Genomic DNA, 24,749 nt, shown 5'->3' with positions numbered 1-24,749 from the left:
AACTGAAGTGCATAAAACCAAGATGAATGCCACCTGATCAATCAGTTCCAAAAAATAAAACAAAAATACAAAATAAAAATGGTGGTGGATGGTGTTGGTGCAGTGGATAAGACACATGGTTTGGTGTGAGAGACCCGGGTTCGAATCCACTGTTAGAAACCAATGTGTCCCTGAGCAAGACACTTACCCCTAGTTGCTCCAGAGGCCTGCGATCTCTGACATACATAGCAATTGTAAGTTGCTTTGGATAAAACCGTCAGCTAAATGAATAAATGTAAAAAACAACAAATTCTGACCTAATTTAAGAAACTTTTGATATTTTGTGATAATATAGCATAATAACTTGACTTGTGTTTGGTCACTGTTCTCAAACTGTCTGAACCTCTGATGGAGAGTCTATTGAAAAATAAAATGAACTTCCTGAAATATGAAGAGCGTGTATTATAACAAAACCAAGCAAAAGCACACGTCCACAGAGCCTCCATCTTTCACAAGCAGCACAGATAATTACATGTTCTCTCAAACTCTGGATCTGATCCACACGTAACATATCATCACATTAATCTGAACAATAAAGAATATGATAAACAGCAAGACGGTGGATTCATAGACCCTCCTACACACAGCACAAGCATTAATCTTCAGCTGAATACTGTATTAAAAACAGAAGATAGTGTAGAATATAATGAAATACTCACAGAGTGTGAGAGACAGTGCACTGGAGCCCATACTGACACATTAACAGACTGTTTGAACTAAATCAGACACTTCCTGCTTTTCACACTTCAAGAAGAGATGAGGGAGGAGACAAACTCTACACACAAATACATCAAGAAATAGGAAGAAAACCAGACCCACTCTAAGATATTTACTCTTTTACTGCATTAAAGCTGTTAAAGCTGTTTTTCTCCTTGAAAAGAGAAAGTGTTCAGTAATTGTTCTCTCACTGCTTTGTTTTGTTCGTTCACAGCCAAAGCCTCACAGATTATGAACAGATCAGAGAATAGCAAGTAAATCATGAGCTGACTTCTAATGTAGTTCTGTTCATGTAAGACCCGCTCTTATCTGAGTTATTCTCTCATCAACAATTACAGCGGCTCGATTAATGACAACTAAACTGCTTTTACACAATGATCGATATAATGAATAATTAATACAGTGTATCTGTTATTACATTCTGAATATTTTAGTTAATTAAAAACACGATTTCTCTAAGATAAGATAAACATCTGAAAACAATACTTAGTTGTCACAAAAATTTTGTTGTATAAATCACCATATTTCATATAGGAATGACCCAGAATCAAAACCTTGTGTGACTGTTGCTATAGAATTAAATAAACACATCTTTGAATGTAAAAGGTGATTTGCATTCAGTCCATAAAATCATGATTCAGATCGGATGGAGTGACAATTTGCCAGAACAATATTTCAAATATTTATTTCTTCTCTAAAAGGAGTAATTACAAGACAGCGTTTACTTTCAGAAGTGAGAAGTAAAACCAGGAGACTCTGAATCTTCAGCAGTTTTCTTTATTTCTGTTTGATGCTCCAGTCATTCAGTCTAATAAAGCAGACACATGTTAGTTTATATACATTTTAGAGAGCAGTCCTTAAACAAAGGATGTAAACAGTTATTAGGAGCCTGACCAGTTTCACGAGGCCCGATCAAAACAGTATAATTGTACCACACAGATACCTCACGGAGATAAAAATACATCCTCAACATTAGTATTTCTGCTCATAAACACTTGCCACAACTTCAAAAACTGGAGCATGGTCATCAAAATTCACCAAAACATGATCAGCTCAGATACTACACTTGATTAACTCTCAATATGGAGAACAAAAACTAGAAGAAGAATATGTGTATATATTGTTTTGTTAGTTTTTATTCAGTTATGAAGGCTCGGAGATCTCTCTCCTGACAGCACACCAAATATGCTTAACTTTATTCAATTATAAGTAAATGTGAACTTGTGAAAGCAATATGAATTGGTACAGGTTTTCTAAAAGAAGTAAATGAAAATGACATGAACATGTTGCTGGGAATCTTTTGCTCTTGTTGAAGTATTTTGTGGTTTATGAAACTACAGATGAAGAATAAGAATAACTATCTTCCCCGCTCTGGTTAAAAATATAGAGCAGAAACAGAGCAGAAGTCAAACCACAACCATGAGCTCAACCTTTATTAGGCCTCTTTTAACACTTCTGTCATTTTCTCACTTCAAGCTGCTTCTAAAGTCAGCAACGCACAAATAAAGATGTATCTTCAGTGATGAGCTAAAGACGCCAATGCAATTTAATTTTAACTATATATGGCCTCAGAAAAATAAAGCCCACAATAGAAACATCCCACAGAATGTTCACTTCCACTACAAGATACAACACACACTGGCCCAGCTCACCGAACACAACACACACCGGCCCAGCTCACCGAACACAACACACACCGGCCCAGCTCACCGAACACAACACACACACCGGCCCAGTTCACCGAACTCAAAACACACCGGCCCAGCTCACCGAACACAACACACACCGGCCCAGCTCACCGAACACAACATACACTGGCCCAGCTCACCGAACACAACACAGAATCACAACACACACTGGCCCTGATAACCGATTAGGCCTGTCACATTTGTGAAAAAATCATTTTTGATTTTTAAGACGTAAGTGTTCATTGAATCGATTCAATGAACACTTATCAAATTGATTTTCCATGTCTAAAAAGAAGACGTTTCCTTTTTCAACATCAAATAAAGGATGAACGGGCCAGCTCACCGATCACAGCACACACTGGCCCAGCTCACCGAACACAACATAAGTGATGCATTCAGCCTATAAAATCATGATTCAGATCGGATGGACTGACAATTTGCCAGAACAATATTTCAAATATTTATTTATTATCTAAAAGGAGTAATTACATCACAGCGTTTACTTTTAGAAGTGAGAAGTAAAACCAGGAGACTCTGAATCTTCAGCAGTTTTCACTGGCCCAGCTCGCCGAACACAACACACACCGTCCCAGCTCACCGAACACAACACACACCGTCCCAGCTCACCGAACACAACACACACTGGCCCAGCTCATCCAACACAACACACACTGTCCCAGCTCACCGAACACAACACATCAAACACAACACACACCGTCCCAGCTCACCGAACACAAGACAAACTGGTCCAGCTCATCCAACACAACACACACCGGCCCAGCTCACCGAACACAACACACACTGTCCCAGCTCATCCAACACAACACACACTGTCCCAGCTCACCGAACACAACACACCAAACACAACACACACCACCCCAGCTCACCGAACACAACACAAACTGGTCCAGCTCATCCAACACAACACACACCGGCCCAGCTCACCAAACACAACATACACCGTCCCAGCTCACCGAACACAACACAAACTGGTCAAGCTCATCCAACACAACACACACTGGCCCAGCTCACCGAACACAACACAGACTGGCCCAGCTCACCGATCACAACACACACCGGCCCAGCTCACCGAACACAACACACATTGGCCCAGCTCACCGATCACAACACACACCGGCCCAGCTCACCGAACACAACACAAACTGGTCCAGCTCATCCAACACACCGGCCCAGCTCACCGAACACAACACGCACTGTCCCAGCTCACCGAACACAACACAAACTGGTCCAGCTCATCCAACACACCGGCCCAGCTCACCGAACACAACACACACTGGCCCAGCTCACCGATCTCAACACACACCGGCCCAGCTCACCGAACACAACACGCACTGTCCCAGCTCACCGAACACAACACAAACTGGTCCAGCTCATCCAACACACCGGCCCAGCTCACCGAACACAACACGCACTGTCCCAGCTCACCGAACATAACGCACCGAACACAACACAAACTGGTCCAGCTAATCCAACACAACACACACCGGCCCAGCTCACCGAACACAACACACACTGTCCCAGCTCACCGAACACAACACACCAAACACAACACACACTGGCCCAGCTCACCGAACACAACACACACTGGCCCAGCTCACCGAACACAACACACACTGGCCCAGCTCACCGAACACAACACACACTGGCCCAGCTCACCGAACACAAAACACACTGGCCCAGCTCACCGAACTCAAAACACACCGGCCCAGCTCACCGAACACAACACACACCGGCCCAGCTCACCGAAAACAACACACACCGGCCCAGCTCACCGAACACAACACACACTGGCCCAGCTCACTGATCACAACACACACCGGCCCAGCTCACTGAACACAACACAAAATGGTCCAGCTCATCCATCACAACACACACCGGCCCAGCTCACCGAACACTACACACACTGTCCCAGCTCACCGAACACAACACACCAAACACAACACACACTGGCCCAGCTCACCGAACACAACACACCAAACACAACACAAACTGGCCCAGCTCACCGAACACAACACACACTGGTCCAGCTCATCCAACACACCGGCCCAGCTCACCGAAAACAACACGCACTGTCCCAGCTCACCGAACATAACGCACCGAACACAACACAAACTGGTCCAGCTAATCCAACACAACACACACCGGCCCAGCTCACCGAACACAACACACACTGTCCCAGCTCACCGAACACAACACACCAAACACAACACACACTGGCCCAGCTCACCAAACACAACACACACTGGCCCAGCTCACCGAACACAACACACACTGGCCCAGCTCACCGAACACAACACACACTGGCCCAGCTCACCGAACACAAAACACACCGGCCCAGCTCACCGAACTCAAAACACACCGGCCCAGCTCACCGAACACAACACACACCGGCCCAGCTCACCGAAAACAACACACACCGGCCCAGCTCACCGAACACAACACACACTGGCCCAGCTCACTGATCACAACACACACCGGCCCAGCTCACTGAACACAACACAAAATGGTCCAGCTCATCCATCACAACACACACCGGCCCAGCTCACCGAACACAACACACACTGTCCCAGCTCACCGAACACAACACACCAAACACAACACACACTGGCCCAGCTCACCGAACACAACACACCAAACACAACACAAACTGGCCCAGCTCACCGAACACAACACACACTGGCCCAGCTCACCGAACACAACACACAATGGCCCAGCTCACCGAACACAACACACACTGGCTCAGCTCACCGAACACAAAACACACTGGCCCAGCTCACCGATCTCAACACACACTGGCTCAGCTCACCGAACACAAAACACACCGGCCCAGCTCACCGATCACAACACACACCGGCCCAGCTCACCGAACACAACACACACCGGCCCAGCTCACCGAACACAACACACACCGGCCCAGCTCACCGATTACAACACACACCGGCCCAGCTCACCGATTACAACACACACCGGCCCAGCTCACCGAACACAACACACACCGGCCCAGCTCACCGAACACAACACACACCGGCCCAGCTCACCGAACACAACACACACCGGCCCAGCTCACCGAACACAACACACACCGGCCCAGCTCACCGAACACAACACACACCGGCCCAGCTCACCGATTACAACACACACCGGCCCAGCTCACCGAACACAACACACACCGGCCCAGCTCACCGAACACAACACACACCGGCCCAGCTCACCGAACACAACACACACCGGCCCAGCTCACCGATTACAACACACACCGGCCCAGCTCACCGATTACAACACACACCGGCCCAGCTCACCGAACACAACACACAACACTGGCCCAGCTCTAGGGTGACCACCTGCTAATAAGCCCAAGGTGGGACAAGGGGTATGTTTCTGAGGGACAATGTGGGACACTGCCTTGCGCGGTGGTTCCCCCACCCCATGGACAGACTCACGGATAGTGGTTTACCCATTTCTAGCACATACCACCTTACATGCAGGGCCGGTGCAAGCTCAAATGCCGCTCTAGGCAAAGCACGATGGTGCCACCCCCACCTCACATCCACAATTAGTGATCCTTAAGATGCATGTAAACATTTTTTTTTTTTTTTTATCTATGAAATTACACTAAAATAAAAACGTGCAAGCATGTTTTCAGTTTATTTTTTTTCATTCTGCAAAAAGGTGAAAAAGGTACACAATGCAACAGCTGCATGTAATTTCTGTTTTATAGGCTAATAGATAGTGTACACAATAAAACTAAACATATGCACAACTTTTTGCTCACAAAGCTGGAGGTTTCGATTTTTTTATTTGTTTTATTTTTTTTTTACTTATACACACATTCACACATATTTCAGAAGCGTGCGCGTCGGGCTTTCGCATCGGAAACGCTTTGATTGCGTCCTCGAGTTTAACTTGTACTTCTGAGATATTTTTTTTTATCAGTTTAAGCTTTGAGAAACTGCGTTCTCCAGAGCTCACAGTGACGGGGAGAGTGAGAAGCATTCTCAATGCTACAAAAACATTTGGAAAAGTGAATTCCATCTCTTTTTCATAGATCAATTTAAGCGCATCCAGTGGTATAGATCCAGCAACCAGGAGTCTGCCCAAAGCAGTCAGCTCTTCAAACAATTCATGCCCATCAACATCCCGCGAGTCCCCATGAGTCAGGGCCTTTTCCACTACTAAGCAATCCTGAATTCTCCTTTTCTTTGAGAGATGCGATGTCATGTAAAAATCCAAATACGCGCCCATGGTCTAAGAAGCGAAAAGCGCTCTTCCACGGAGGTGACTGTAGTAGGCCTACTCATGACCAGATAATTTTATTCGTTTTGACATTTTTGAATATACATTAAAGTATTTTGCATGCATATAGACCTACTAAAAGGGCGATGCCGGGCGGGAATTTGTATTCGAAATGTAAAGTTTTTTTTTTTTTTTTTTATACTAAAATAATTAAATTAATTAAAAATTCTCTCTCTCTCTCTCTCTCTCTCTCTTTATTGTCCATTACAATTTACTTTAAGAATAAATTACTGCTCAGATACAGCATTCGCGTTGAACAAGAGTGAATGATTTGTCCAGGGTTTTTTTTTTTCTCTCTCATGTTTTGGTAATGTCTGGGAAGCCAGAATGCGCATGCATCAACAGAAAGGTTTTTTTTTGTTTGTTTTTTTTTTAGCGAACCGTGCCATCCCTATTAGCTCAATATTCAATCAATTACAGGCCTAAAACAATCATGCCCGAGCAGACGGATATTAGTACATCTCATCGGCACCCGCGTCTAAATCGTTTTCAGTCTAAAACAGTTGCTTCAAGTATAAATGTCTCGTCTGTTTCGGGAGGTGCGCGAGCCGTCAGCGGAGGCTTGCACCTACCAACTTGCACCGGAGGCTCGCACCTTTTTTCAGATTTAGAAAAATCTTCGCGATCGACTTAAAATGCTTCCAAGATCGACTTGGCGACCGCAATCGACGGGTTGGTGACTCCAGATATAGATGAGCGACCAACTTTTTTTGAGCAAGCATTGATTACGCGTGACACAGTCTCAATTTGTGGGACGCATGAATTGGGCTTCAAACGCTGTTTCAAACAGCCAGCCGCGCTTTGAAAATACACGGTCAAGCCAGCCACACTTTTTTTTCCTTTGCGCGTGTAATCATGCACTTACGGTACGGGTGCTGAGAGCAGTCAAAATGCATGTAAAGAAGCTGTCGTACACACGTTTCCTTTATACTTTCGCTTATTTTAACTCATTATTTTATATAAACGTTTGTGTTGTACATTAATCATTTTAAATCGTTTATTAGAGATTATAAATTACAATATTAATGATTTTCATTCTTTCATTTTCTTTCATTTTTTTCATGTTTGAGTGTGTGTGTATATGTGCATACAGTATTGTTCAAAATAATAGCAGTACAATGTGACTAACCAGAGTAATCAAGGTTTTTCGTATGTTTTTTTATTGCTACGTGGCAAACAAGTTACCAGTAGGTTCAGTAGATTCTCAGAAAACAAATGAGACCCAGCATTCATGATATGCACGCTCTTAAGGCTGTGCAATTGGGCAATTAGTTGAATTAGTTGAAAGGGGTGTGTTCAAAAAAATAGCAGTGTGGCATTCAATCACTGAGGTCATCAATTTTGTGAAGAAACAGGTGTGAATCAGGTGGCCCCTATTTAAGGATGAAGCCAACACTTGTTGAACATGCATTTGAAAGCTGAGGAAAATGGGTCGTTAAAGACATTGTTCAGAAGAACAGCGTACTTTGATTAAAAAGTTGATTAGAGAGGGGAAAACCTATAAAGAGGTGCAAAAAATGATAGGCTGTTCAGCTAAAATGAACTCCAATGCCGTAAAATGGAGAGCAAAACCAGAGAGACGTGGAAGAAAACGGAAGACAACCATCAAAATGGATAGAAGAATAACCAGAATGGCAAAGGCTCAGCCAATGATCACCTCCAGGATGATCAAAGACAGTCTGGAGTTACCTGTAAGTACTGTGACAGTTAGAAGACGTCTGTGTGAAGCTAATCTATTTTCAAGAATCCCCCGCAAAGTCCCTCTGTTAAAAAAAAGGCATGTGCAGAAGAGGTTACAATTTGCCAAAGAACACATCAACTGGCCTAAAGAGAAATGGAGGAACATTTTGTGGACTGATGAGAGTAAAATTGTTCTTTTTGGGTCCAAGGGCCACAGGCAGTTTGTGAGACGACCCCCAAACTCTGAATTCAAGCCACAGTACACAGTGAAGACAGTGAAGCATGGAGGTGCAAGCATCATGATATGGGCATGGTTCTCCTACTATGGTGTTGGGCCTATTTATCGCATACCAGGGATCATGGATCAGTTTGCATATGTTAAAATACTTGAAGAGGTCATGTTGCCCTATGCTGAAGAGGACATGCCCTTGAAATGGTTGTTTCAACAAGACAATGACCCAAAACACACTAGTAAACGGGCAAAGTCTTGGTTCCAAACCAACAAAATTAATGTTATGGAGTGGCCAGCCCAATCTCCAGACCTTAATCCAATTGAGAACTTGTGGGGTGATATCAAAAATGCTGTTTCTGAAGCAAAACCAAGAAATGTGAATGAATTGTGGAATGTTGTTAAAGAATCATGGAGTGGAATAACAGCTGAGAGGTGCCACAAGTTGGTTGACTCCATGCCACACAGATGTCAAGCAGTTTTAAAAAACTGTGGTCATACAACTAAATATTAGTTTAGTGATTCACAGGATTGCTAAATCCCAGAAAAAAAAAAAAAATGTTTGTACAAAATAGTTTTGAGTTTTTACAGTCAAAGGCAGGGCCGTGCACAGACCTTTTGAGGGGCATGTGCTGAAACTGAAAAAGGGCACCCCCCTCCCTTTTTTTATATCAAGATTATTTAGTAAGCCTGCATAACAGGAAGAAATGGTCACATCTTCATGACAAATTCATTAACACCAAATAATAGTCTCAAAAGCTTTAGATTTATTCACGATTAATAACAACCATAATAATAATATTAGATAATTAGATAATATAGATAAACAAGGTTTTAAGGGCTTCTTTAAACCTAATTACAACAGCTCTTGTGTACTCCCTCTTTTTTTAAATTGCATTTATAGCGTAAATACATAAACATGTTAAACAAATAATACAAATTAGCTTATAACACCAAACAGAAACCAAAATCTTTTTTTATTGAACTTTATGCACTTTTTTATGAACTTTGCAAAGAAAAAAATATATATATATATTCTCTTTTTTAGCTATTCTGCTTGGTTTTATAAGCTAATTTGTATTATTTGGTTTACATGATTATGAATGACATTGAGAAGAGGGGAAGGTGAGCAATGAGTCAAGTATTTTTGACAAACTTTTTTGAAATATAATTTAATTATGTCCAACTCAATTCCAGATTATAAGAAACTATAGCCATACCGTAACTATAACATATCCAACATCCGCCTACCATGTTTTACTACATTTTATACATGTGAGGACAAACGGAGAGTATACAAAAACATGATTAGCTTAAATGTTAATAAATTAAGTGTATCAGCAATCATAAATCAAAGAAGAAATTTCTTAGAAATATATTTTATAAATGTTATCTAGGTGACGAGGATCACTCGTCGCTTTGTGTAAGTTAGTTCCAGTACGAAACAGCGCGGGGGCGCACCTGTTATGATTTTCCGATGGTAAAACAAATTATATGTTGTTGTATTACTTATCAATATATAGTTTTTGACCAGTGAATGTGTGCAAATGTGAATTTTTTTTTTGTCCGTCATTAAAACGGCGACGGTGCCTGCCGCTGCCGGCATCACATTACACTTTAATCTACAGGTTACAAACTAGTTTTTGTAGCTATATAGACGGAGCGCTCGGTTTTTCCTGTGGTAAAATGCATTTGTCCAAAATCGCATTTTATAAAAGATGAAATGCTACTGTATGCACAGGCCATTTAAGTGTTGGCTATGTATTGGCTATGACTAGATGGCAAATGCTAGCCCCCTCTCTCAGGCGACACCCCACATGTCTCAGTCAGTCAGTCAGACATCAAATAAATAAAATATGAGCCTTTATAGACATAGTGTTTAGTAGTACTTATTCAAACAACAAGATATTTATTTACCCTTCGCAAAACTTTGTTCAGCTCAGCTGTTGTCTACAGTGCGGCTGATGTGGAACTTCAGTTGATTCAATGAATATAGAGGGGGCGGAGTTATCAGCTTACTGACAGCTTGAGGATCGAATAAGATTTACACAAGCTCGTTTTAAGAACTTTCATTTGCTAAATATTTTTAAAACAGACAGACAGATGTAAAGGGTGACCAATAGCATTGATAAAAAAAATTTTAAAAACACCACCAAAAAAAGGGCACTTCGGAGTGTAAGGGCAAAAAGGGCATGTGCTCTGCACAGGTTGAGCCCTACCTGTGCACGTGCCTGGTCAAAGGTAGACACTGCTATTTTTTTGAACACGCCCCTTTTAACTAATTGCCCAATTGCACAGCCTTAAGAGCGTGCATATCATGAATGCTGGGTCTTGTTTGTTTTCTGACAATCTACTGAACCTACTGGTAACTTGTTTGCCACGTAGCAATAAAAAATATACTAAAAACCTTGATTATTCTGGTTAGTTACATTGTACTGCTATTATTTTGAACAATACTGTGTATATATATATATATATATATATATATATATATATTTAATGCATTCTACCAATTGCACTGTCCCAGTTTCCTACACAAAGAAGTGTTCCTTTATATGTTAGCTCATTATTTCATATCATATGCATTCAGAATGACCCTGACTATCACTGTATTCATTTTCAAAGCATTTTAATGTATAGTTGTGGAGAAAACTAAAAGCAAATTCACCCAAAACATCAAACTCCATTGTTGCACTTACACTTTTTTCCATTTTCCAAAATTCATAAAAGGTGTTCCTTTATAGGTTAGCTCATTCTTTCAAGTCATATGTATTCAGAGTGACCCAGACTACCACTGTATTAATTATCAAGGCATTTTACTGTATAGTTTTGGAGAAAACTAAAAGCAAATTCACCCAAAACATCAAAATCCATTGTTGCACTTACAGTATTGTTCAAAATAATAGCAGTACAATGTGACTAACCAGAATAATCAAGGTTTTATTGCTACGTGGCAAACAAGTTACCAGTAGGTTCAGTAGATTCTCAGAAAACAAATGAGACCCAGCATTCATGATATGCACGCTCTTACGGCTGTGCAATTGGGCAATTAGTTGAATTAGTTGAAAGGGGTGTGTTCAAAAAAATAGCAGTGTGGCATTCAATCACTGAGGTCATCAATTTTGTGAAGAAACAGGTGTGAATCAGGTGGCCCCTATTTAAGGATGAAGCCAACACTTGTTGAACATGCATTTGAAAGCTGAGGAAAATGGGTCGTTCAAGACATTGTTCAGAAGAACAGCGTACTTTGATTAAAAAGTTGATTAGAGAGGGGAAAACCTATAAAGAGGTGCAAAAAATGATAGGCTGTTCAGCTAAAATGATCTCCAATGCCTTAAAATGGAGAGCAAAACTCTGAATTCAAGCCACAGTACACAGTGAAGACAGTGAACCATGGAGGTGCAAGCATCATGATATGGGCATGTTTCTCCTACTATGGTATTGGGCCTATTTATCGCATACCAGGGATCATGGATCAGTTTGCATATGTTAAAATACTTGAAGAGGTCATGTTGCCCTATGCTGAAGAGGACATGCCCTTGAAATGGTTGTTTCAACAAGACAATGACCCAAAACACACTAGTAAACGGGCAAAGTCTTGGTTCCAAACCAACAAAATTAATGTTATGGAGTGGCCAGCCCAATCTCCAGACCTTAATCCAATTGAGAACTTGTGGGGTGATATCAAAAATGCTGTTTCTGAAGCAAAACCAAGAAATGTGAATGAATTGTGCAATGTTGTTAAAGAATCATGGAGTGGAATAACAGCTGAGAGGTGCCACAAGTTGGTTGACTCCATGCCACACAGATGTCAAGCAGTTTTAAAAAACTGTGGTCATACAACTAAATATTAGTTTAGTGATTCACAGGATTGCTAAATCCCAGAAAAAAAAAATGTTTGTACAAAATAGTTTTGAGTTTGTACAGTCAAAGGTAGACACTGCTATTTTTTTGAACACACCCCTTTCAACTAATTCAACTAATTGCCCAATTGCACAGCCTTAAGAGCGTGCATATCATGAATGCTGGGTCTCATTTGTTTTCTGAGAATCTACTGAACCTACTGTTAACTTGTTTGCCACGTAGCAATAAAAAATATACTAAAAACCTTGATTATTCTGGTTAGTCACATTGTACTGCTATTATTTTGAACAATACTGTACACTTTTTCCCATTTTCCAAAATTCATAAAAGGTGTTCCTTTATAGGTTAGCTCATTCTTTCAAGTCATATGTATTCAGAGTGACCCCTACTATCAATGTATTAATATTCAAGGCATTTTACTGTATAGTTTTGGAGAAAACTAAAAGCAAATTCCCGCAAAACATCAATCTCCATTGTGGCACTTAAACTTTTCCCCATATTACAACATTAATAAAAATGGTTGCTTTATAGGTTAGCTCAATATTTCAAGTCACATGTATTCAGAGTGACCCTTACTATCACTGTATTAATATTCAAGGCATTTTACTGTATAGTTTTGGAGAAAACTAAAAGCAAATTCACCCAAAACATCAAACTCTGTTGCACTTTCATTTTTTCCCAATTTTCAACATTCATAAAAATGTCAGGGATCTGCAAGAAACGGGACCCAAATGCAGAATGAGCAACAAGGGTATTTTATTAACAAAACTTAGACTGGAACAGCTGGGGGAATTTGCAGTGTAACAATTCAAACAGATGGGCAGGGCAGACAACAATACGGGCAGGAGGGATGACCACTGAGACAGTCCAAGATGACCAAAGGCCCAAGCACAGAGTAGGCATCTCCAGAGGAAGGGCCAGGCAGACACAGGAAACCCGTAGCTTCAAGTGAAACTCCAACGTCACCAGAGTAGTCGCCAGGTAGAGACTCACAAGACCAAGACGTGAGAGAGGAGAGCTGCTTCCAAGCAGTGGGATTCAGTGGCCAGGAAATCTGAGTGCGGCAAGACAGGACAATACACAAACACAAGACTAGACTCTAAATGAAAAACACAATTGAAAAAGAGTAAACAAAAAGCCAAGATCCATAAAGGAACTGCACTCTCAAACGGAGTAAATGAAACCCTAAATCAAAGGGTAAAAACAAAAACTAGATTAGGATGTGGACAATCAAAAAACAAGAACTAGATAGAACTAAAGGCCAAAAAGCAACCAAGGATATTGATTAACTAGACAAGAGATCAAAAACAACTTGAGCAAGATCAAAAGACTCAATTCTGGCACAAGAAACCAGTAAACACCAAAAACGAACCAGCAGAGACACAAGGAAAGAAACCCCAATATATAGGACAGTACACATGAGGATCAGGTGAAAACAATCAAGCAGACAAAGGCTAAACAAGGGGGCGTGACCAGGGGTAACAAGGAGGTGGGACAAGGGGAGCACGTGGCAGACACAAACAAAGACAGAACCATGTGCTTAGACACAAAACAAACAAAGAAACATGGAACAGAGACAAGATGCACAGGGTTGTCAGGGCAGGATCCTGACAAAAAAGGTTGCTTTATAGTTTAGCTCATTCTTTCAAATCATATGTATTCAGAGTGAACCTAACTATCACTGTATTAATATTCAAGGCATTTTACTGTATAGTTTTGGAGAAAACTAAAAGCAAATTCACCCAAAACATCAAACTCCATTGTTGCACTTAGACTTTTTCCCATTTTCAAAAATTCATATAAAGTGTTCCTTTATAGGTTAGCTCATTCTTTTAATGCATATGTATTCAGAGTGACCCTTACTATCACTGAATTCATTTTCAAGGCATTTTACTGTATAGTTTTTTGAGAAAACGAAAAGCAAATTCACCCAAAACATCAAACTCCATTGTTGCACTTAAACTTTTTCCCATTTTCCAACATTCATAAAAAGGGTTCCTTTATAGGTTAGCTCATTCTTTCAAGTCATATGTATTCAGAGTGACCCCTACTTACACTGTATTAATATTCAAGGCATTTTACTGTATAGTTTTGGAGAAAACTAAAAGCAAATTCACCCTAAAAAAATGCATCCTAGCAATTGTAGTTTGTCCCATTTTCCAACACTCATAAAAAGGTTTGCTTTATAGGTTAGCTCATTCTTTCAGTGGACATGTATTCAGAGTGACCCCGACTATCACTGTATTAATTTTCAAGCCATTTTACTGTATAGTTTTTGAGAAAACAAAGCAAATTCACCCAAAACAACAAAATGCATCCTAGCAATTGCAGTTTATCCAATTTCCCAAAATTCATATAAAGTGTTCCTTTATAGGTTAGCTCATTGTTTTAATGCATATGTATTCAGTGTATTCAGGTGAAAATCAAGAGATTTTTAAGGGAAAGAAGTGGAATGTTATGCAATGGCCAAGTCAATCACCTGACCTAAATCCGATTGAGCATGCATTTCACTTGCTGAAGACAAAACTGAAGGGAAAATGCCCCAAGAACAAGCAGGAACTGAAGACAGTTGCAGTAGAGGCCTGGCAGAGCATCACCAGGGATGAAACCCAGCGTACGCTGATGTCTAATTGATCTCCAGACTTCAGGCTGTAATTGACTGCAAAGGATTTGCAACCAAGTATTAAAAAATGAAAGTTTGATTTATGATTGTTAATCTGTCCCATTACTTTTGGTCCCTTAAAAAGTGGGATGTACATATACAAACTGTTGTAATTCCTACACCGTTCACCTGATTTAGATGTAAATACCCTCAAATTAAAGCTGAAAGTCTGCAGTTAAAGCACATCTTGTTCGTTTCATTTCAAATCCATTGTGGTGGTGTATAGAGCCAAAAAGATTAGAATTGTGTCGATGTCCCAATATTTATGGACCTGACTGTATATATATATATATATATATATATATATATATATATATATATATATATATATATATATATATATATACACACACACACACACACACACACATATATATATATATATATATATATATATATATATATATATATATATATATATATATATATATATATATATATATATCAACGATATAAATATATATATATATATATATCAACGATCAAAGCACACTGGCCCAGATAACTGATCACAACACATTTGATGCAGGAACTATTTGAGCCGTTCTTGCCAGACTGGGGAAGAGAGGTGTTGTAATAATGTAAAATATGTGAACAAAACCTTGTATGAGAGCCTGTTTTAGTTCACCCCCAAGACACAATAAAGACTTTGTAAGAGAGCATAATAGGATCCATTTAAAATAACATGGTTCAGGTCCAGTGCCACAGACTATCCCACCCCTCACCCAAGAGTGTGAAACTAGATTTTAATTATGAAATATAATGGTTTATTTTTAAAAAAAAATATATATAGCTGCTAATGCATAGGATTTCTTGCATTAATATGATGCTACTATAGCAACAATTTGGTTACATCTCTGACACAATTTTCCTCTCAAGAAGTGCAAGAATGCTGCACTACTGAGTAAATTATGATGGAATATATTTTTTTACAATGTTTAATAGAGGGCTAGATGATAGTTGGTTATTTTTTTATGTATTGTGTTAGCTATTGTTCAAGTTGCTCTAACTTAAAATGATGAATATGTTAATTAAACCTTTAATTTCTGATTTACTCAAGAGTATGTGTGTGTCGATATGTGTTTGCTTAAGAACTTGTTTCAGTATCTTCATCATTTCCTCCAACATGAGCAGTCACCCATAAATACTCTGCTATAATTCTCAGTTGGTATATTCGGTGCAAACCTTGCAGTACTTCTATTAATATATATTTTCTAGATTCTGATCTTCCACTCAGTATACTTGTAAATGCAGAATATGAATCAGAACAGATCACAACTGTTGTTGGTTGGATTTCTTCCACTCACTGTAAAGTTTTCTGAAAAGAAAAGTTTTTTTCCTGCAAAGCTGTCACAGGAGAGGATCTAAAAGATCACAACATATTCAAGGACTTGGTTCTGAATCTCCTCTATCTTAGTTAGTAAGGAAGCTGATGCCGAGCCATATATTATTCTACAATAATCAATTGATGATCAAAGCACAGTTTACTCTTTTAAGAGAATGTCTTCCTGTAGCTGGACTCGGATTTGACATAACCATAGACAGTAAAATAAATGGACACAGCGACCACATTGGAACTCAATTGAGACAAGTGAAGCCCAGTTTTAGCGTTTTTTAGCACTTCCGTTTCTGACGCGCAGACTCAAACTAAGCTTGACGACGTCAGCAACCTGTCTGACAGATGCAAATCTTCTAGTAGCTGTGCGTGCAAACTGCCATCGTTAATCTTGCAGAGACGGCGAGCTTGAGCGGGGAGTTCTTTGTCGTGAGTGAGCAGGAGTAAGTATTCTGATTAATTATTTTGTATAGTATTTTAAAATGTAACGCCAGTACGCCATATTAAGTTAATTGCCTGCGAGCTTCTCCTCCTGTCTGTACGGTAATGTGACAGAGAGACGAGTGGTTATGATGCAATCGTTAGCCTATTTTTTACAAAAACTGTTTATACGGGGCCATAATGTAACATAGAAGGTAATGGAGCCCTTTATACATTGTCGTGTATCTTTAGAAATAAATAATGGACAAACGGAGTCTTTAAACGCCTCAGATGTAAAGTTATTCGCTGTCAAAGTGACGCCAAAATGAATGGGAGTCAATGGGAATGCTAACGCAAGTGAAGTTCTGCTAAAAGATGGCAGCCCCCACCTGACTTCAACTTCGAGTTTTTTTTTTTTTTTTTTTTTTTTTTTTTAATTAATGCCAAGGTACCAAAAATACAAATACAGATAATAACAACATCACGTGCAAAGAGGTGACATTACATGCAAAGCATCATTTATAGACATATGCAACAGTAAATAAATAAAACAAAACAAAAACTTTAACAAAATAAATTAAAAATATTAAATAAATGAATCGTTTTACAAGCTTTGAGATTCTTAGAAGATGAAATAGTTTGAATATACTGTTGAGCCTCTTTTTCAAAAACAATATATAAAGGATTTTGACGATTTAATTTACTACGGTGAATGTGAAATTTTGCAAGAAGTAATAATAGGTTAATAATAAAATATTCCTTAATTTTATCTTTTGGTATATTAAAGAAGCCAAACAGTACATCCTTAAAAAGCAGAGAGAAACCATGGAGCACACTGCGATTGACAACACTACAGAATTCAATCCAAAATTGCTGTGTGTGAGGACAATCCCAAAATGTATGTACATCTGTTTCATTAGGGTCACCACAAAAACAACAGCTTGTATCGATGTCTGATTTAAATCTTTTCAAAAACACTTTAGTTGGGTAAAATCTGTGTAATAATTTGAATGAGATCTCTCTAACCTTGTTATTATGTATTTCGAAGACAGATTCCATACTTTTTTCCAATCAATATGATCAACCACATTCTTCCAATAAAACACAACGTAAGGAGTTGTTACAAGCTCCTTTTGAAAAAGTGATCTAATCTTAAAGTTACGTGATGAAGAAGGTGACAGAAAGCATAGTTTTCCTACTGGGATTTCAAATGGGTCTAAAGAAATAGATAAAGGGCTGGATGATCTAACAGAGTCCCTTAAAAGCATAACAGCTCCTTTAGGAATAGAGTCCATGACAATGGAAAATTCTTTGGGAGTTACTGGAAAATTAAATTTACATAAAAATTCTTCGTAACTTAAAAGAAGACCTTCTGAGTTAAATAACTGGGAAACAATCATAATGTTTTTTCTCAAACCAACTACTAAAAAAACAAAGATTTTCTCTTATATACAATGTCTTGATTGTTCCAAATGAAGTACCGGTGAGGGGAGAAATTGTGCTTATAGATTAATGACCATGCAAGTAATGCCTGTTTGTGAAATTTAGATAAATTGTAAGGGATTCTAGTAATCTAGTAATGATAATGAAATTGTTTTTAAAGACATATATGATGGTTTTGTCTGTATCAGTGAGGTCAGCTCCCAAGAAGGGCTCAATGAAGGCCGTCAGTAAGAGCGCAGATAAAGGAGGAGAGAAGCGCAAGAGATCCAGGAAGGAGAGCTACACGATCTACGTGTATAAAGAGCTGAAGCAGCTTCATCCTGACACCGGAATCTCCTCCGAGGCGATGTTCATCATGAACTCTTTCATCAGCGACATCTTCGAGCGCATCTCCGGTGAGTCTCGTCTCGTCTCGTCTCGTCTCGTGTCTCTCCAGCATCACACCGAGAGAGATCCAGACCGCCGTGCGTCTGCTGCTGCCGGAGAACCGGACAAACACGCCGTGTCTGAGGAACAAAGACCGGGACCAAATACACCAACATCATCAACGAACCCGAAGACTCTTTAAGAGCACCACATCATCTGGAGAAGAGCCCTTTCTGTTACATCAGAGGAGCACCAATAACTTCTGTTTAGTACTACTTGTTTAATGTCATGAATTTACTCTGCATATTAAAAAGTAATGCTCATGTACAGTAGCATACATCAGATAAACACGGCACACAACATTTATTACAAATGACAATGTTGTCATTCTGAAATCTGAATAAAGATTTATGCTTTCACTGTTTAAATAATTGTTAAATTGTTTTTATTCATGCAGTAGGTTGACGGCAATTGTTTTAACAATGATTTTGTTAGCTTGTATTTTTAAGCAGTCAATGATTTAAATGTTGGTTAAATAATTCATCATGCATTCATAATATTTCAAGCTAAATGAAACTCACTGCTAGTAAAATGCCATAAAATGTACATGATCTTGAACAGTCTGAAACAGATATTGTTCAGTCATAAAGAAAGAAAAAAAAAAACATATTCAGATGAACTCATGCGCGTAATTTGCAGGGGGTTAGGGGGGTCATGACCCCCCCAAAAATCAGATTTAACTAATATAACCCCCTCAATATCATCAAACCATTCAGATTTAAATAATATGAAATATTTAGAATAAACACTTTTGTTCGTTTTCTTTATTAATTTAATTTGCCAGCAAGAAAGATAGTATCATATTTTAAATAATCTGTAATGTACCCCCGACCCCCGCACCGACTACTTGGTATTACCCAACCTGCTTTCTCTACCAAGTTTGTTCACTATTTTGCGCAGTCCCTGGGATGAATGGGTGGAAAAAGCTGACGGAAAGATGAAAAGGACACTGAAAGGCAGCCAGACAACAATTTTTCATTGTTTGTCGACACCAGCCAAAAAAAAAAAGAAAGAAAAGAAAATTCTGACCAAACGGAGGTACCCCGCTAAATTGGCTGTTAAGTTAGCTCAGCGTTTCTCAAAGTGTGGGGAGTAGATACATGACAAACATGTTTTGTGCCCATCTTTTTAATTACTTTATTTATTGACCATACACTCAAAACAAAACAAAGACACATTTAAATGTAAGCCTTACTTAACCTTTTCACACGTAAGTTTAAAAGTTTTTCAAGGCGACCGTTATTGATCTTACCCAGCCGGCATTTCAACGTTGATTCAACGTTGAAACAACGTCAGGTACCATGGTTGAATCAACGTTGAAAAACCTTTCGATTTTGCAAATTGGATCAACGTTGAAATCACGACGTTGATTCACCGTTGAAATCGTGACGTTGATGTACGGTTGAAATCACAACGCTGATTCACTGTTGAACTCCCGACGTTGAATCCACGTTGAAAAACCTTTCGATTTTGCAAATTGGATCAACGTTGAAATCACGACGTGGATTCACCGTTGAAATCGCGACGCTGTTTCACCGTCTTACCTGCATTATGGGTGAATTAGGGTCGTGCTGCAGCCCTGGGATGAAAGCTGAATGAGGTGTTGATTTTGAAAAGTTAATCAGCGTTGATAACACGACGTTGTGTCCCCGTCGTACCTTGCACCGTGTGTAAATACACCTAGATCCTAGTTGGCATTTAGATCAACAATGTACATACAAGGCTAAAAATCTAATGACTGGCAGCAATGGCTTTACAAACAACTTCAATAAACTACCACATGCTCAAAATTGTCAAACAGCAGTTACATTTTGGAAACAGATGAAGATAATGCCACACTTTATTATGCAGAGTATGCATGGAGGTAATGCTAAAAACAGGTAGTAGAACAATCCAAGTACAATAATATTTAAAGGTTTTTGTGAAATAATTTGGCACATAAATGCATATTTTTTGCAGCACTTACAAGAAAAACCCTTGTACCTTTATGACTGAAACCAGTGGATCTTTTATTTTGGTGGAAAACTACAGTTTCTGTCAAAAACATGTTTTAGTAATGTGTCTCATTACAAGAGTTGTGTACATTTGTGCAGTGAAAATGTGTTAAACAGTTCGAGAAGGGAACCTTCCACCAGTTGATTTCTAATGGGAACCCCCTGGACTTTGTCTTCTTTACCGTGGGGAATGCAGAATGAGATTTCTACCGCAGGGCACTCTAAAATGTTAGAACCAGCAGCCTTAGTGTATATAGTGTGGTTGTGCTTCGGGTGATCCTTGAAAGTGTCCCAGCGCTAGGTCCTTTCTGACGCCGTCCCCTCCACTCTCTCCCACTTCTGCACTTTCTGTACCGTCCTGTATAAACATTTACATTTAGTCATTTAACAGACGATTTTATCCAAAGCGACTTACAAATAAGAACAACAGAAGCAGTCAGGTGTACAAGCGAACAACAACAGTATACAAGTGCCATGACAAGTCTCAGTTAGTCTAGTACAGAACGCATAGCCAGGTTTTTTATATATATATATATATATATATATATATATATATATATATATATATAAAAAAAAGACAAGAAAAGAAGGAAAAGTGCTAGCATTAGTTGGTTAAGTTCTGGTGAAAAAGATGAGTCTTAAGATGTTTCTTGAAGATGAGTAAACACTCAGTTCGGATTGAGATTGGGAGGTGATTCCAGCAGCTGGACACAGTCCAGGAAAAGGTCCGTGAGAGTGATTTTGAACCTCTTTGGGATGGCACCACAAGGCGTCGTTCACTTGCAGAGTGCAAACTTCTGGAGGGCACATAAGATTTAACCAGTGAGTTTAGGTATGTTCACAATGTTTGACAATAACTTTGATATTGTGAAATATATTTAAATGAAAACTGAATGCAAAATAAATCACACAATATTTTCACTTTACAGTTCAGTAACAGTGAGGTTGGAAACAAAGTGGACAACACTATTCATTAAACACTTATTTAATGTATTCAGATGAAAATGTACAATATTAACACATTATTCACAAGCAGTGTTTTCAGAGCCCCCAGTTACACTGTTTTAATCAGAACACTAACATTACAGTGTAGTAAAACAAGTCAAATCAAATTCAGTACATTTTTATTAAACTAAGCACAACCAAAACCTATCACAAAAGGTCAAAGCATCTCTAGCAGAAGTGACAGTGCAATGTAGCAGAAGAACAATTTCTTACCAATGTTTAAAGAACAAGCTGGATCCTCGATGACTCTACAAGGGGAAAGAAGAAATGGTTTACTGAAAAGTTCTTAAAAAGCAGGATTTCATATTATACCATTTCTTTAAACCACTGGTTCTCAAACTTTTTATACCAAGTACCACTTCAGAAAATATTTGTTATTAAATATTAAGTTGCACCATAATGACCAACATTACATTTCAGCAGCGTAGTAGGCCAAACTATTCAGCTAAGTTACAGGTCTACAGTTAAAAAATTGAGGCAGTTTTATTCTAATAAGAATATTAATTGTTGTCAGACACTTTACCATGGTAAATACAGTTTGAACATTAACACTACAACTGTGCTTACATACACAGGTAAATGAAAAAAAAAGTTTAAATTAAAATGTAATTATGTAACAAAAGTTACAAAACTGTACTGTACTTTAACTGTAACATACTTAAATGTGCAAAAAAAAAAAAACTTACTCAAAGATTAAGTTAAAATATATTAACATTAATTAGTTTAATTTAGTGATTCACCTGCATAACAACTAGAGGGGGCCTGACACTTTGAGAACCATGGCTTTAAACAATCCTTTTTTTTTTTTTTTTTTTTTTCATTAATTCATTAAAATTATATTATTTAAATACCGACATTTGCACTTATATGTTGCAGAAAACACTTTGAAACTAATATAAGAATACAAACATATATAACACACCTAATGCATGGGATTCATATCAGGAAAATATGGGAAAATCTCTAAAAGACAGACATTAACACACAACTCACCAGCAACACATTAGGTGAGCATCTAACTTGATCATCTGTGATAAAGCAATGCAAAAATAGACACACAGGTATTTATTTATCTGCAGGTTACATGTCCTTTAAACTACCCATTTGTAAACTCTGGTAATACTTTACTATTTTCAAAAGATAGTAAAGATAAAGTTAGCGATTTTCTTACCTCATTTTGACAGGATGTTTTCAGGACCTCGCAGAACACCTGACCCTTCTTGTGTTCACAGTTTTTGTTCTCCATTGACATGTCACGACTCAAATTCGCTCGAAATAAATAAAAAATATACAGGCAAATATGACATAATTCGGGACCGACCGAGCAGTCAGTTATAACGAGCAGCAGCTCACAGTTAGCCGCCTCACTCACAGAAAGACGACAATAACGGTCATATTTTTAAATGTAGAAAAGCGCGAACCGATTCATTGTCCAGTTTCTTGAATGACAGCCAGATTAACCAATCACGATAGAAGTAATAAAATAAAACTACCAATGGGAGTTGTTTCAGTGTGATAAAGCAGCGAAATGTATAGTTTTATTGTTGTTAATGATGATAATATTTAACATTTTAGAATAGGTATCATGACTAAAATATTTTTAAATGCTATTAAAATAATAATTAATTTAAATAATTTAATATAAATAATTTAAAAGCTTGTTAACCTTTTTCTACCATTTAGCATTAAACATTTTTAACGTTGTTTTATTAAAACAACTGACCTTATTTCAACCATATTTCAACGTTGAAAGTTGGTCATGTGCTGGATGTTTTTCAACCATTCAGCTTTAAACGTTGAATCAACGTTGTTTCAACGTTGAAACCACAACTGACCTTATTTCAACCATATTTCAACATTGAAAGTTGGTCATGTGCTGGATGTTTTTCAACCATTCAGCTTTAAACGTTGAATCAACGTTGTTTCAACGTTGAAACCACAACTGACCTTATTTCAACCATATTTCAACGTTGAAGGTCGGTCATGTGCCGGCTGGGTAGTATCGCTTTATGGTTCCCATGGAGACGAATCATTCATTGCTTGTCAGCGCTGATGACTGATGATCTGCTATTATTTCCTTTTTTATTCTAATTTCACAAATTTGTTAGCTAAAGCAGGATATATCTGATATTCCGATTGTCAAATATGTGGAAGTGGATGTGTTTTGTTGTTCTAACACCTTTATAATGATCGCGTTAATTGAGTTGTATGCGCAACGTATTTTAGGTATCTGTCTTATTAAAATACCTAAAAAATTACGTAACGTTAAATTATTATTAGGAATTTACCACCTCCGGTTCAATTTGAGATGATTATAATATATTATAATTTTAATTATATATATATATATATATATATATATATATATATATATATATATATATATATATATATATATACACACACACATATTTATTTATTTATTTATTTATTTTATTTTTTTTTTGCATGGAGTTTGCAAAGTGACAAAATGAATCAAAGCACAACTAAGGTTAACGTCAGTCCACACTTGTATTTTCTCGGTTTCTGAATTTGATGTTATCAGAGGCTAAATGCAAACACAATTTGAGTTTTATTTCATGCAAAGTGATAATATAATTGCACTTAAATTTTCTCTATTTGAAAGTTTTTAATGCTGTTATTTTTGTTTTTGTTATTATGCTGTTTTGTTGACTGGAGTTGGCTGGCTAGATGTTGGTTTGCCAGTGTCCTGTGAGGTAAAGCCAGAGGGTGCCAGGGATTGTGTAGAACCAATGTCACTGAATTGTAACTTAAGTTGCTGTTTGCTCCAATACAGTCACCCGTTTTTTTTTTTTTTTTTTTTTTTGGGGGGGGGGGGGTACATAATTAAACTATGCACATTAGCATGTTACCTTTTACACAAGAAAATTATTCAAAAAATTAATTAATTAATAAATATGCCGCAAGTTTA

At 38.4% G+C, this 24,749-nt stretch overlaps 1 protein-coding gene and 1 pseudogene across 5 annotated transcripts in view; one reads left to right on the top strand and one right to left on the bottom strand.

The window, feature by feature from the left end:
* LOC113096661 (obscurin-like) overlaps positions 1–815 on the bottom strand; it is a 65,096-nt gene extending 64,281 nt beyond the window's left edge. For 3 of the 5 annotated variants that reach the window (XM_026262074.1, XM_026262077.1, XM_026262076.1), the window contains exon 1: positions 699–815. In XM_026262074.1, the coding sequence (XP_026117859.1) occupies positions 699–729 (31 nt within the window). In that variant the 5' untranslated portion in view covers positions 730–815. The remainder of the gene's footprint in view (positions 1–698) is intronic. The other 2 variants (XM_026262078.1, XM_026262075.1) reach the window with 2 other exon arrangements.
* Positions 816–18,548: 17,733 nt separating this feature from the next.
* On the top strand, positions 18,549–19,078 carry LOC113096665 (histone H2B-like; annotated as a pseudogene).
* The last annotated feature ends 5,671 nt before the right edge of the window (positions 19,079–24,749 follow it).

The sequence above is a fragment of the Carassius auratus genome, unplaced genomic scaffold (genome assembly GCF_003368295.1).
Source record: "Carassius auratus strain Wakin unplaced genomic scaffold, ASM336829v1 scaf_tig00216014, whole genome shotgun sequence".
NCBI lineage: Eukaryota > Metazoa > Chordata > Actinopteri > Cypriniformes > Cyprinidae > Carassius > Carassius auratus.
The sequence above is the reverse complement of the archived record's forward strand: the minus strand, read 5'-3'. Positions and strand labels throughout refer to the sequence as shown.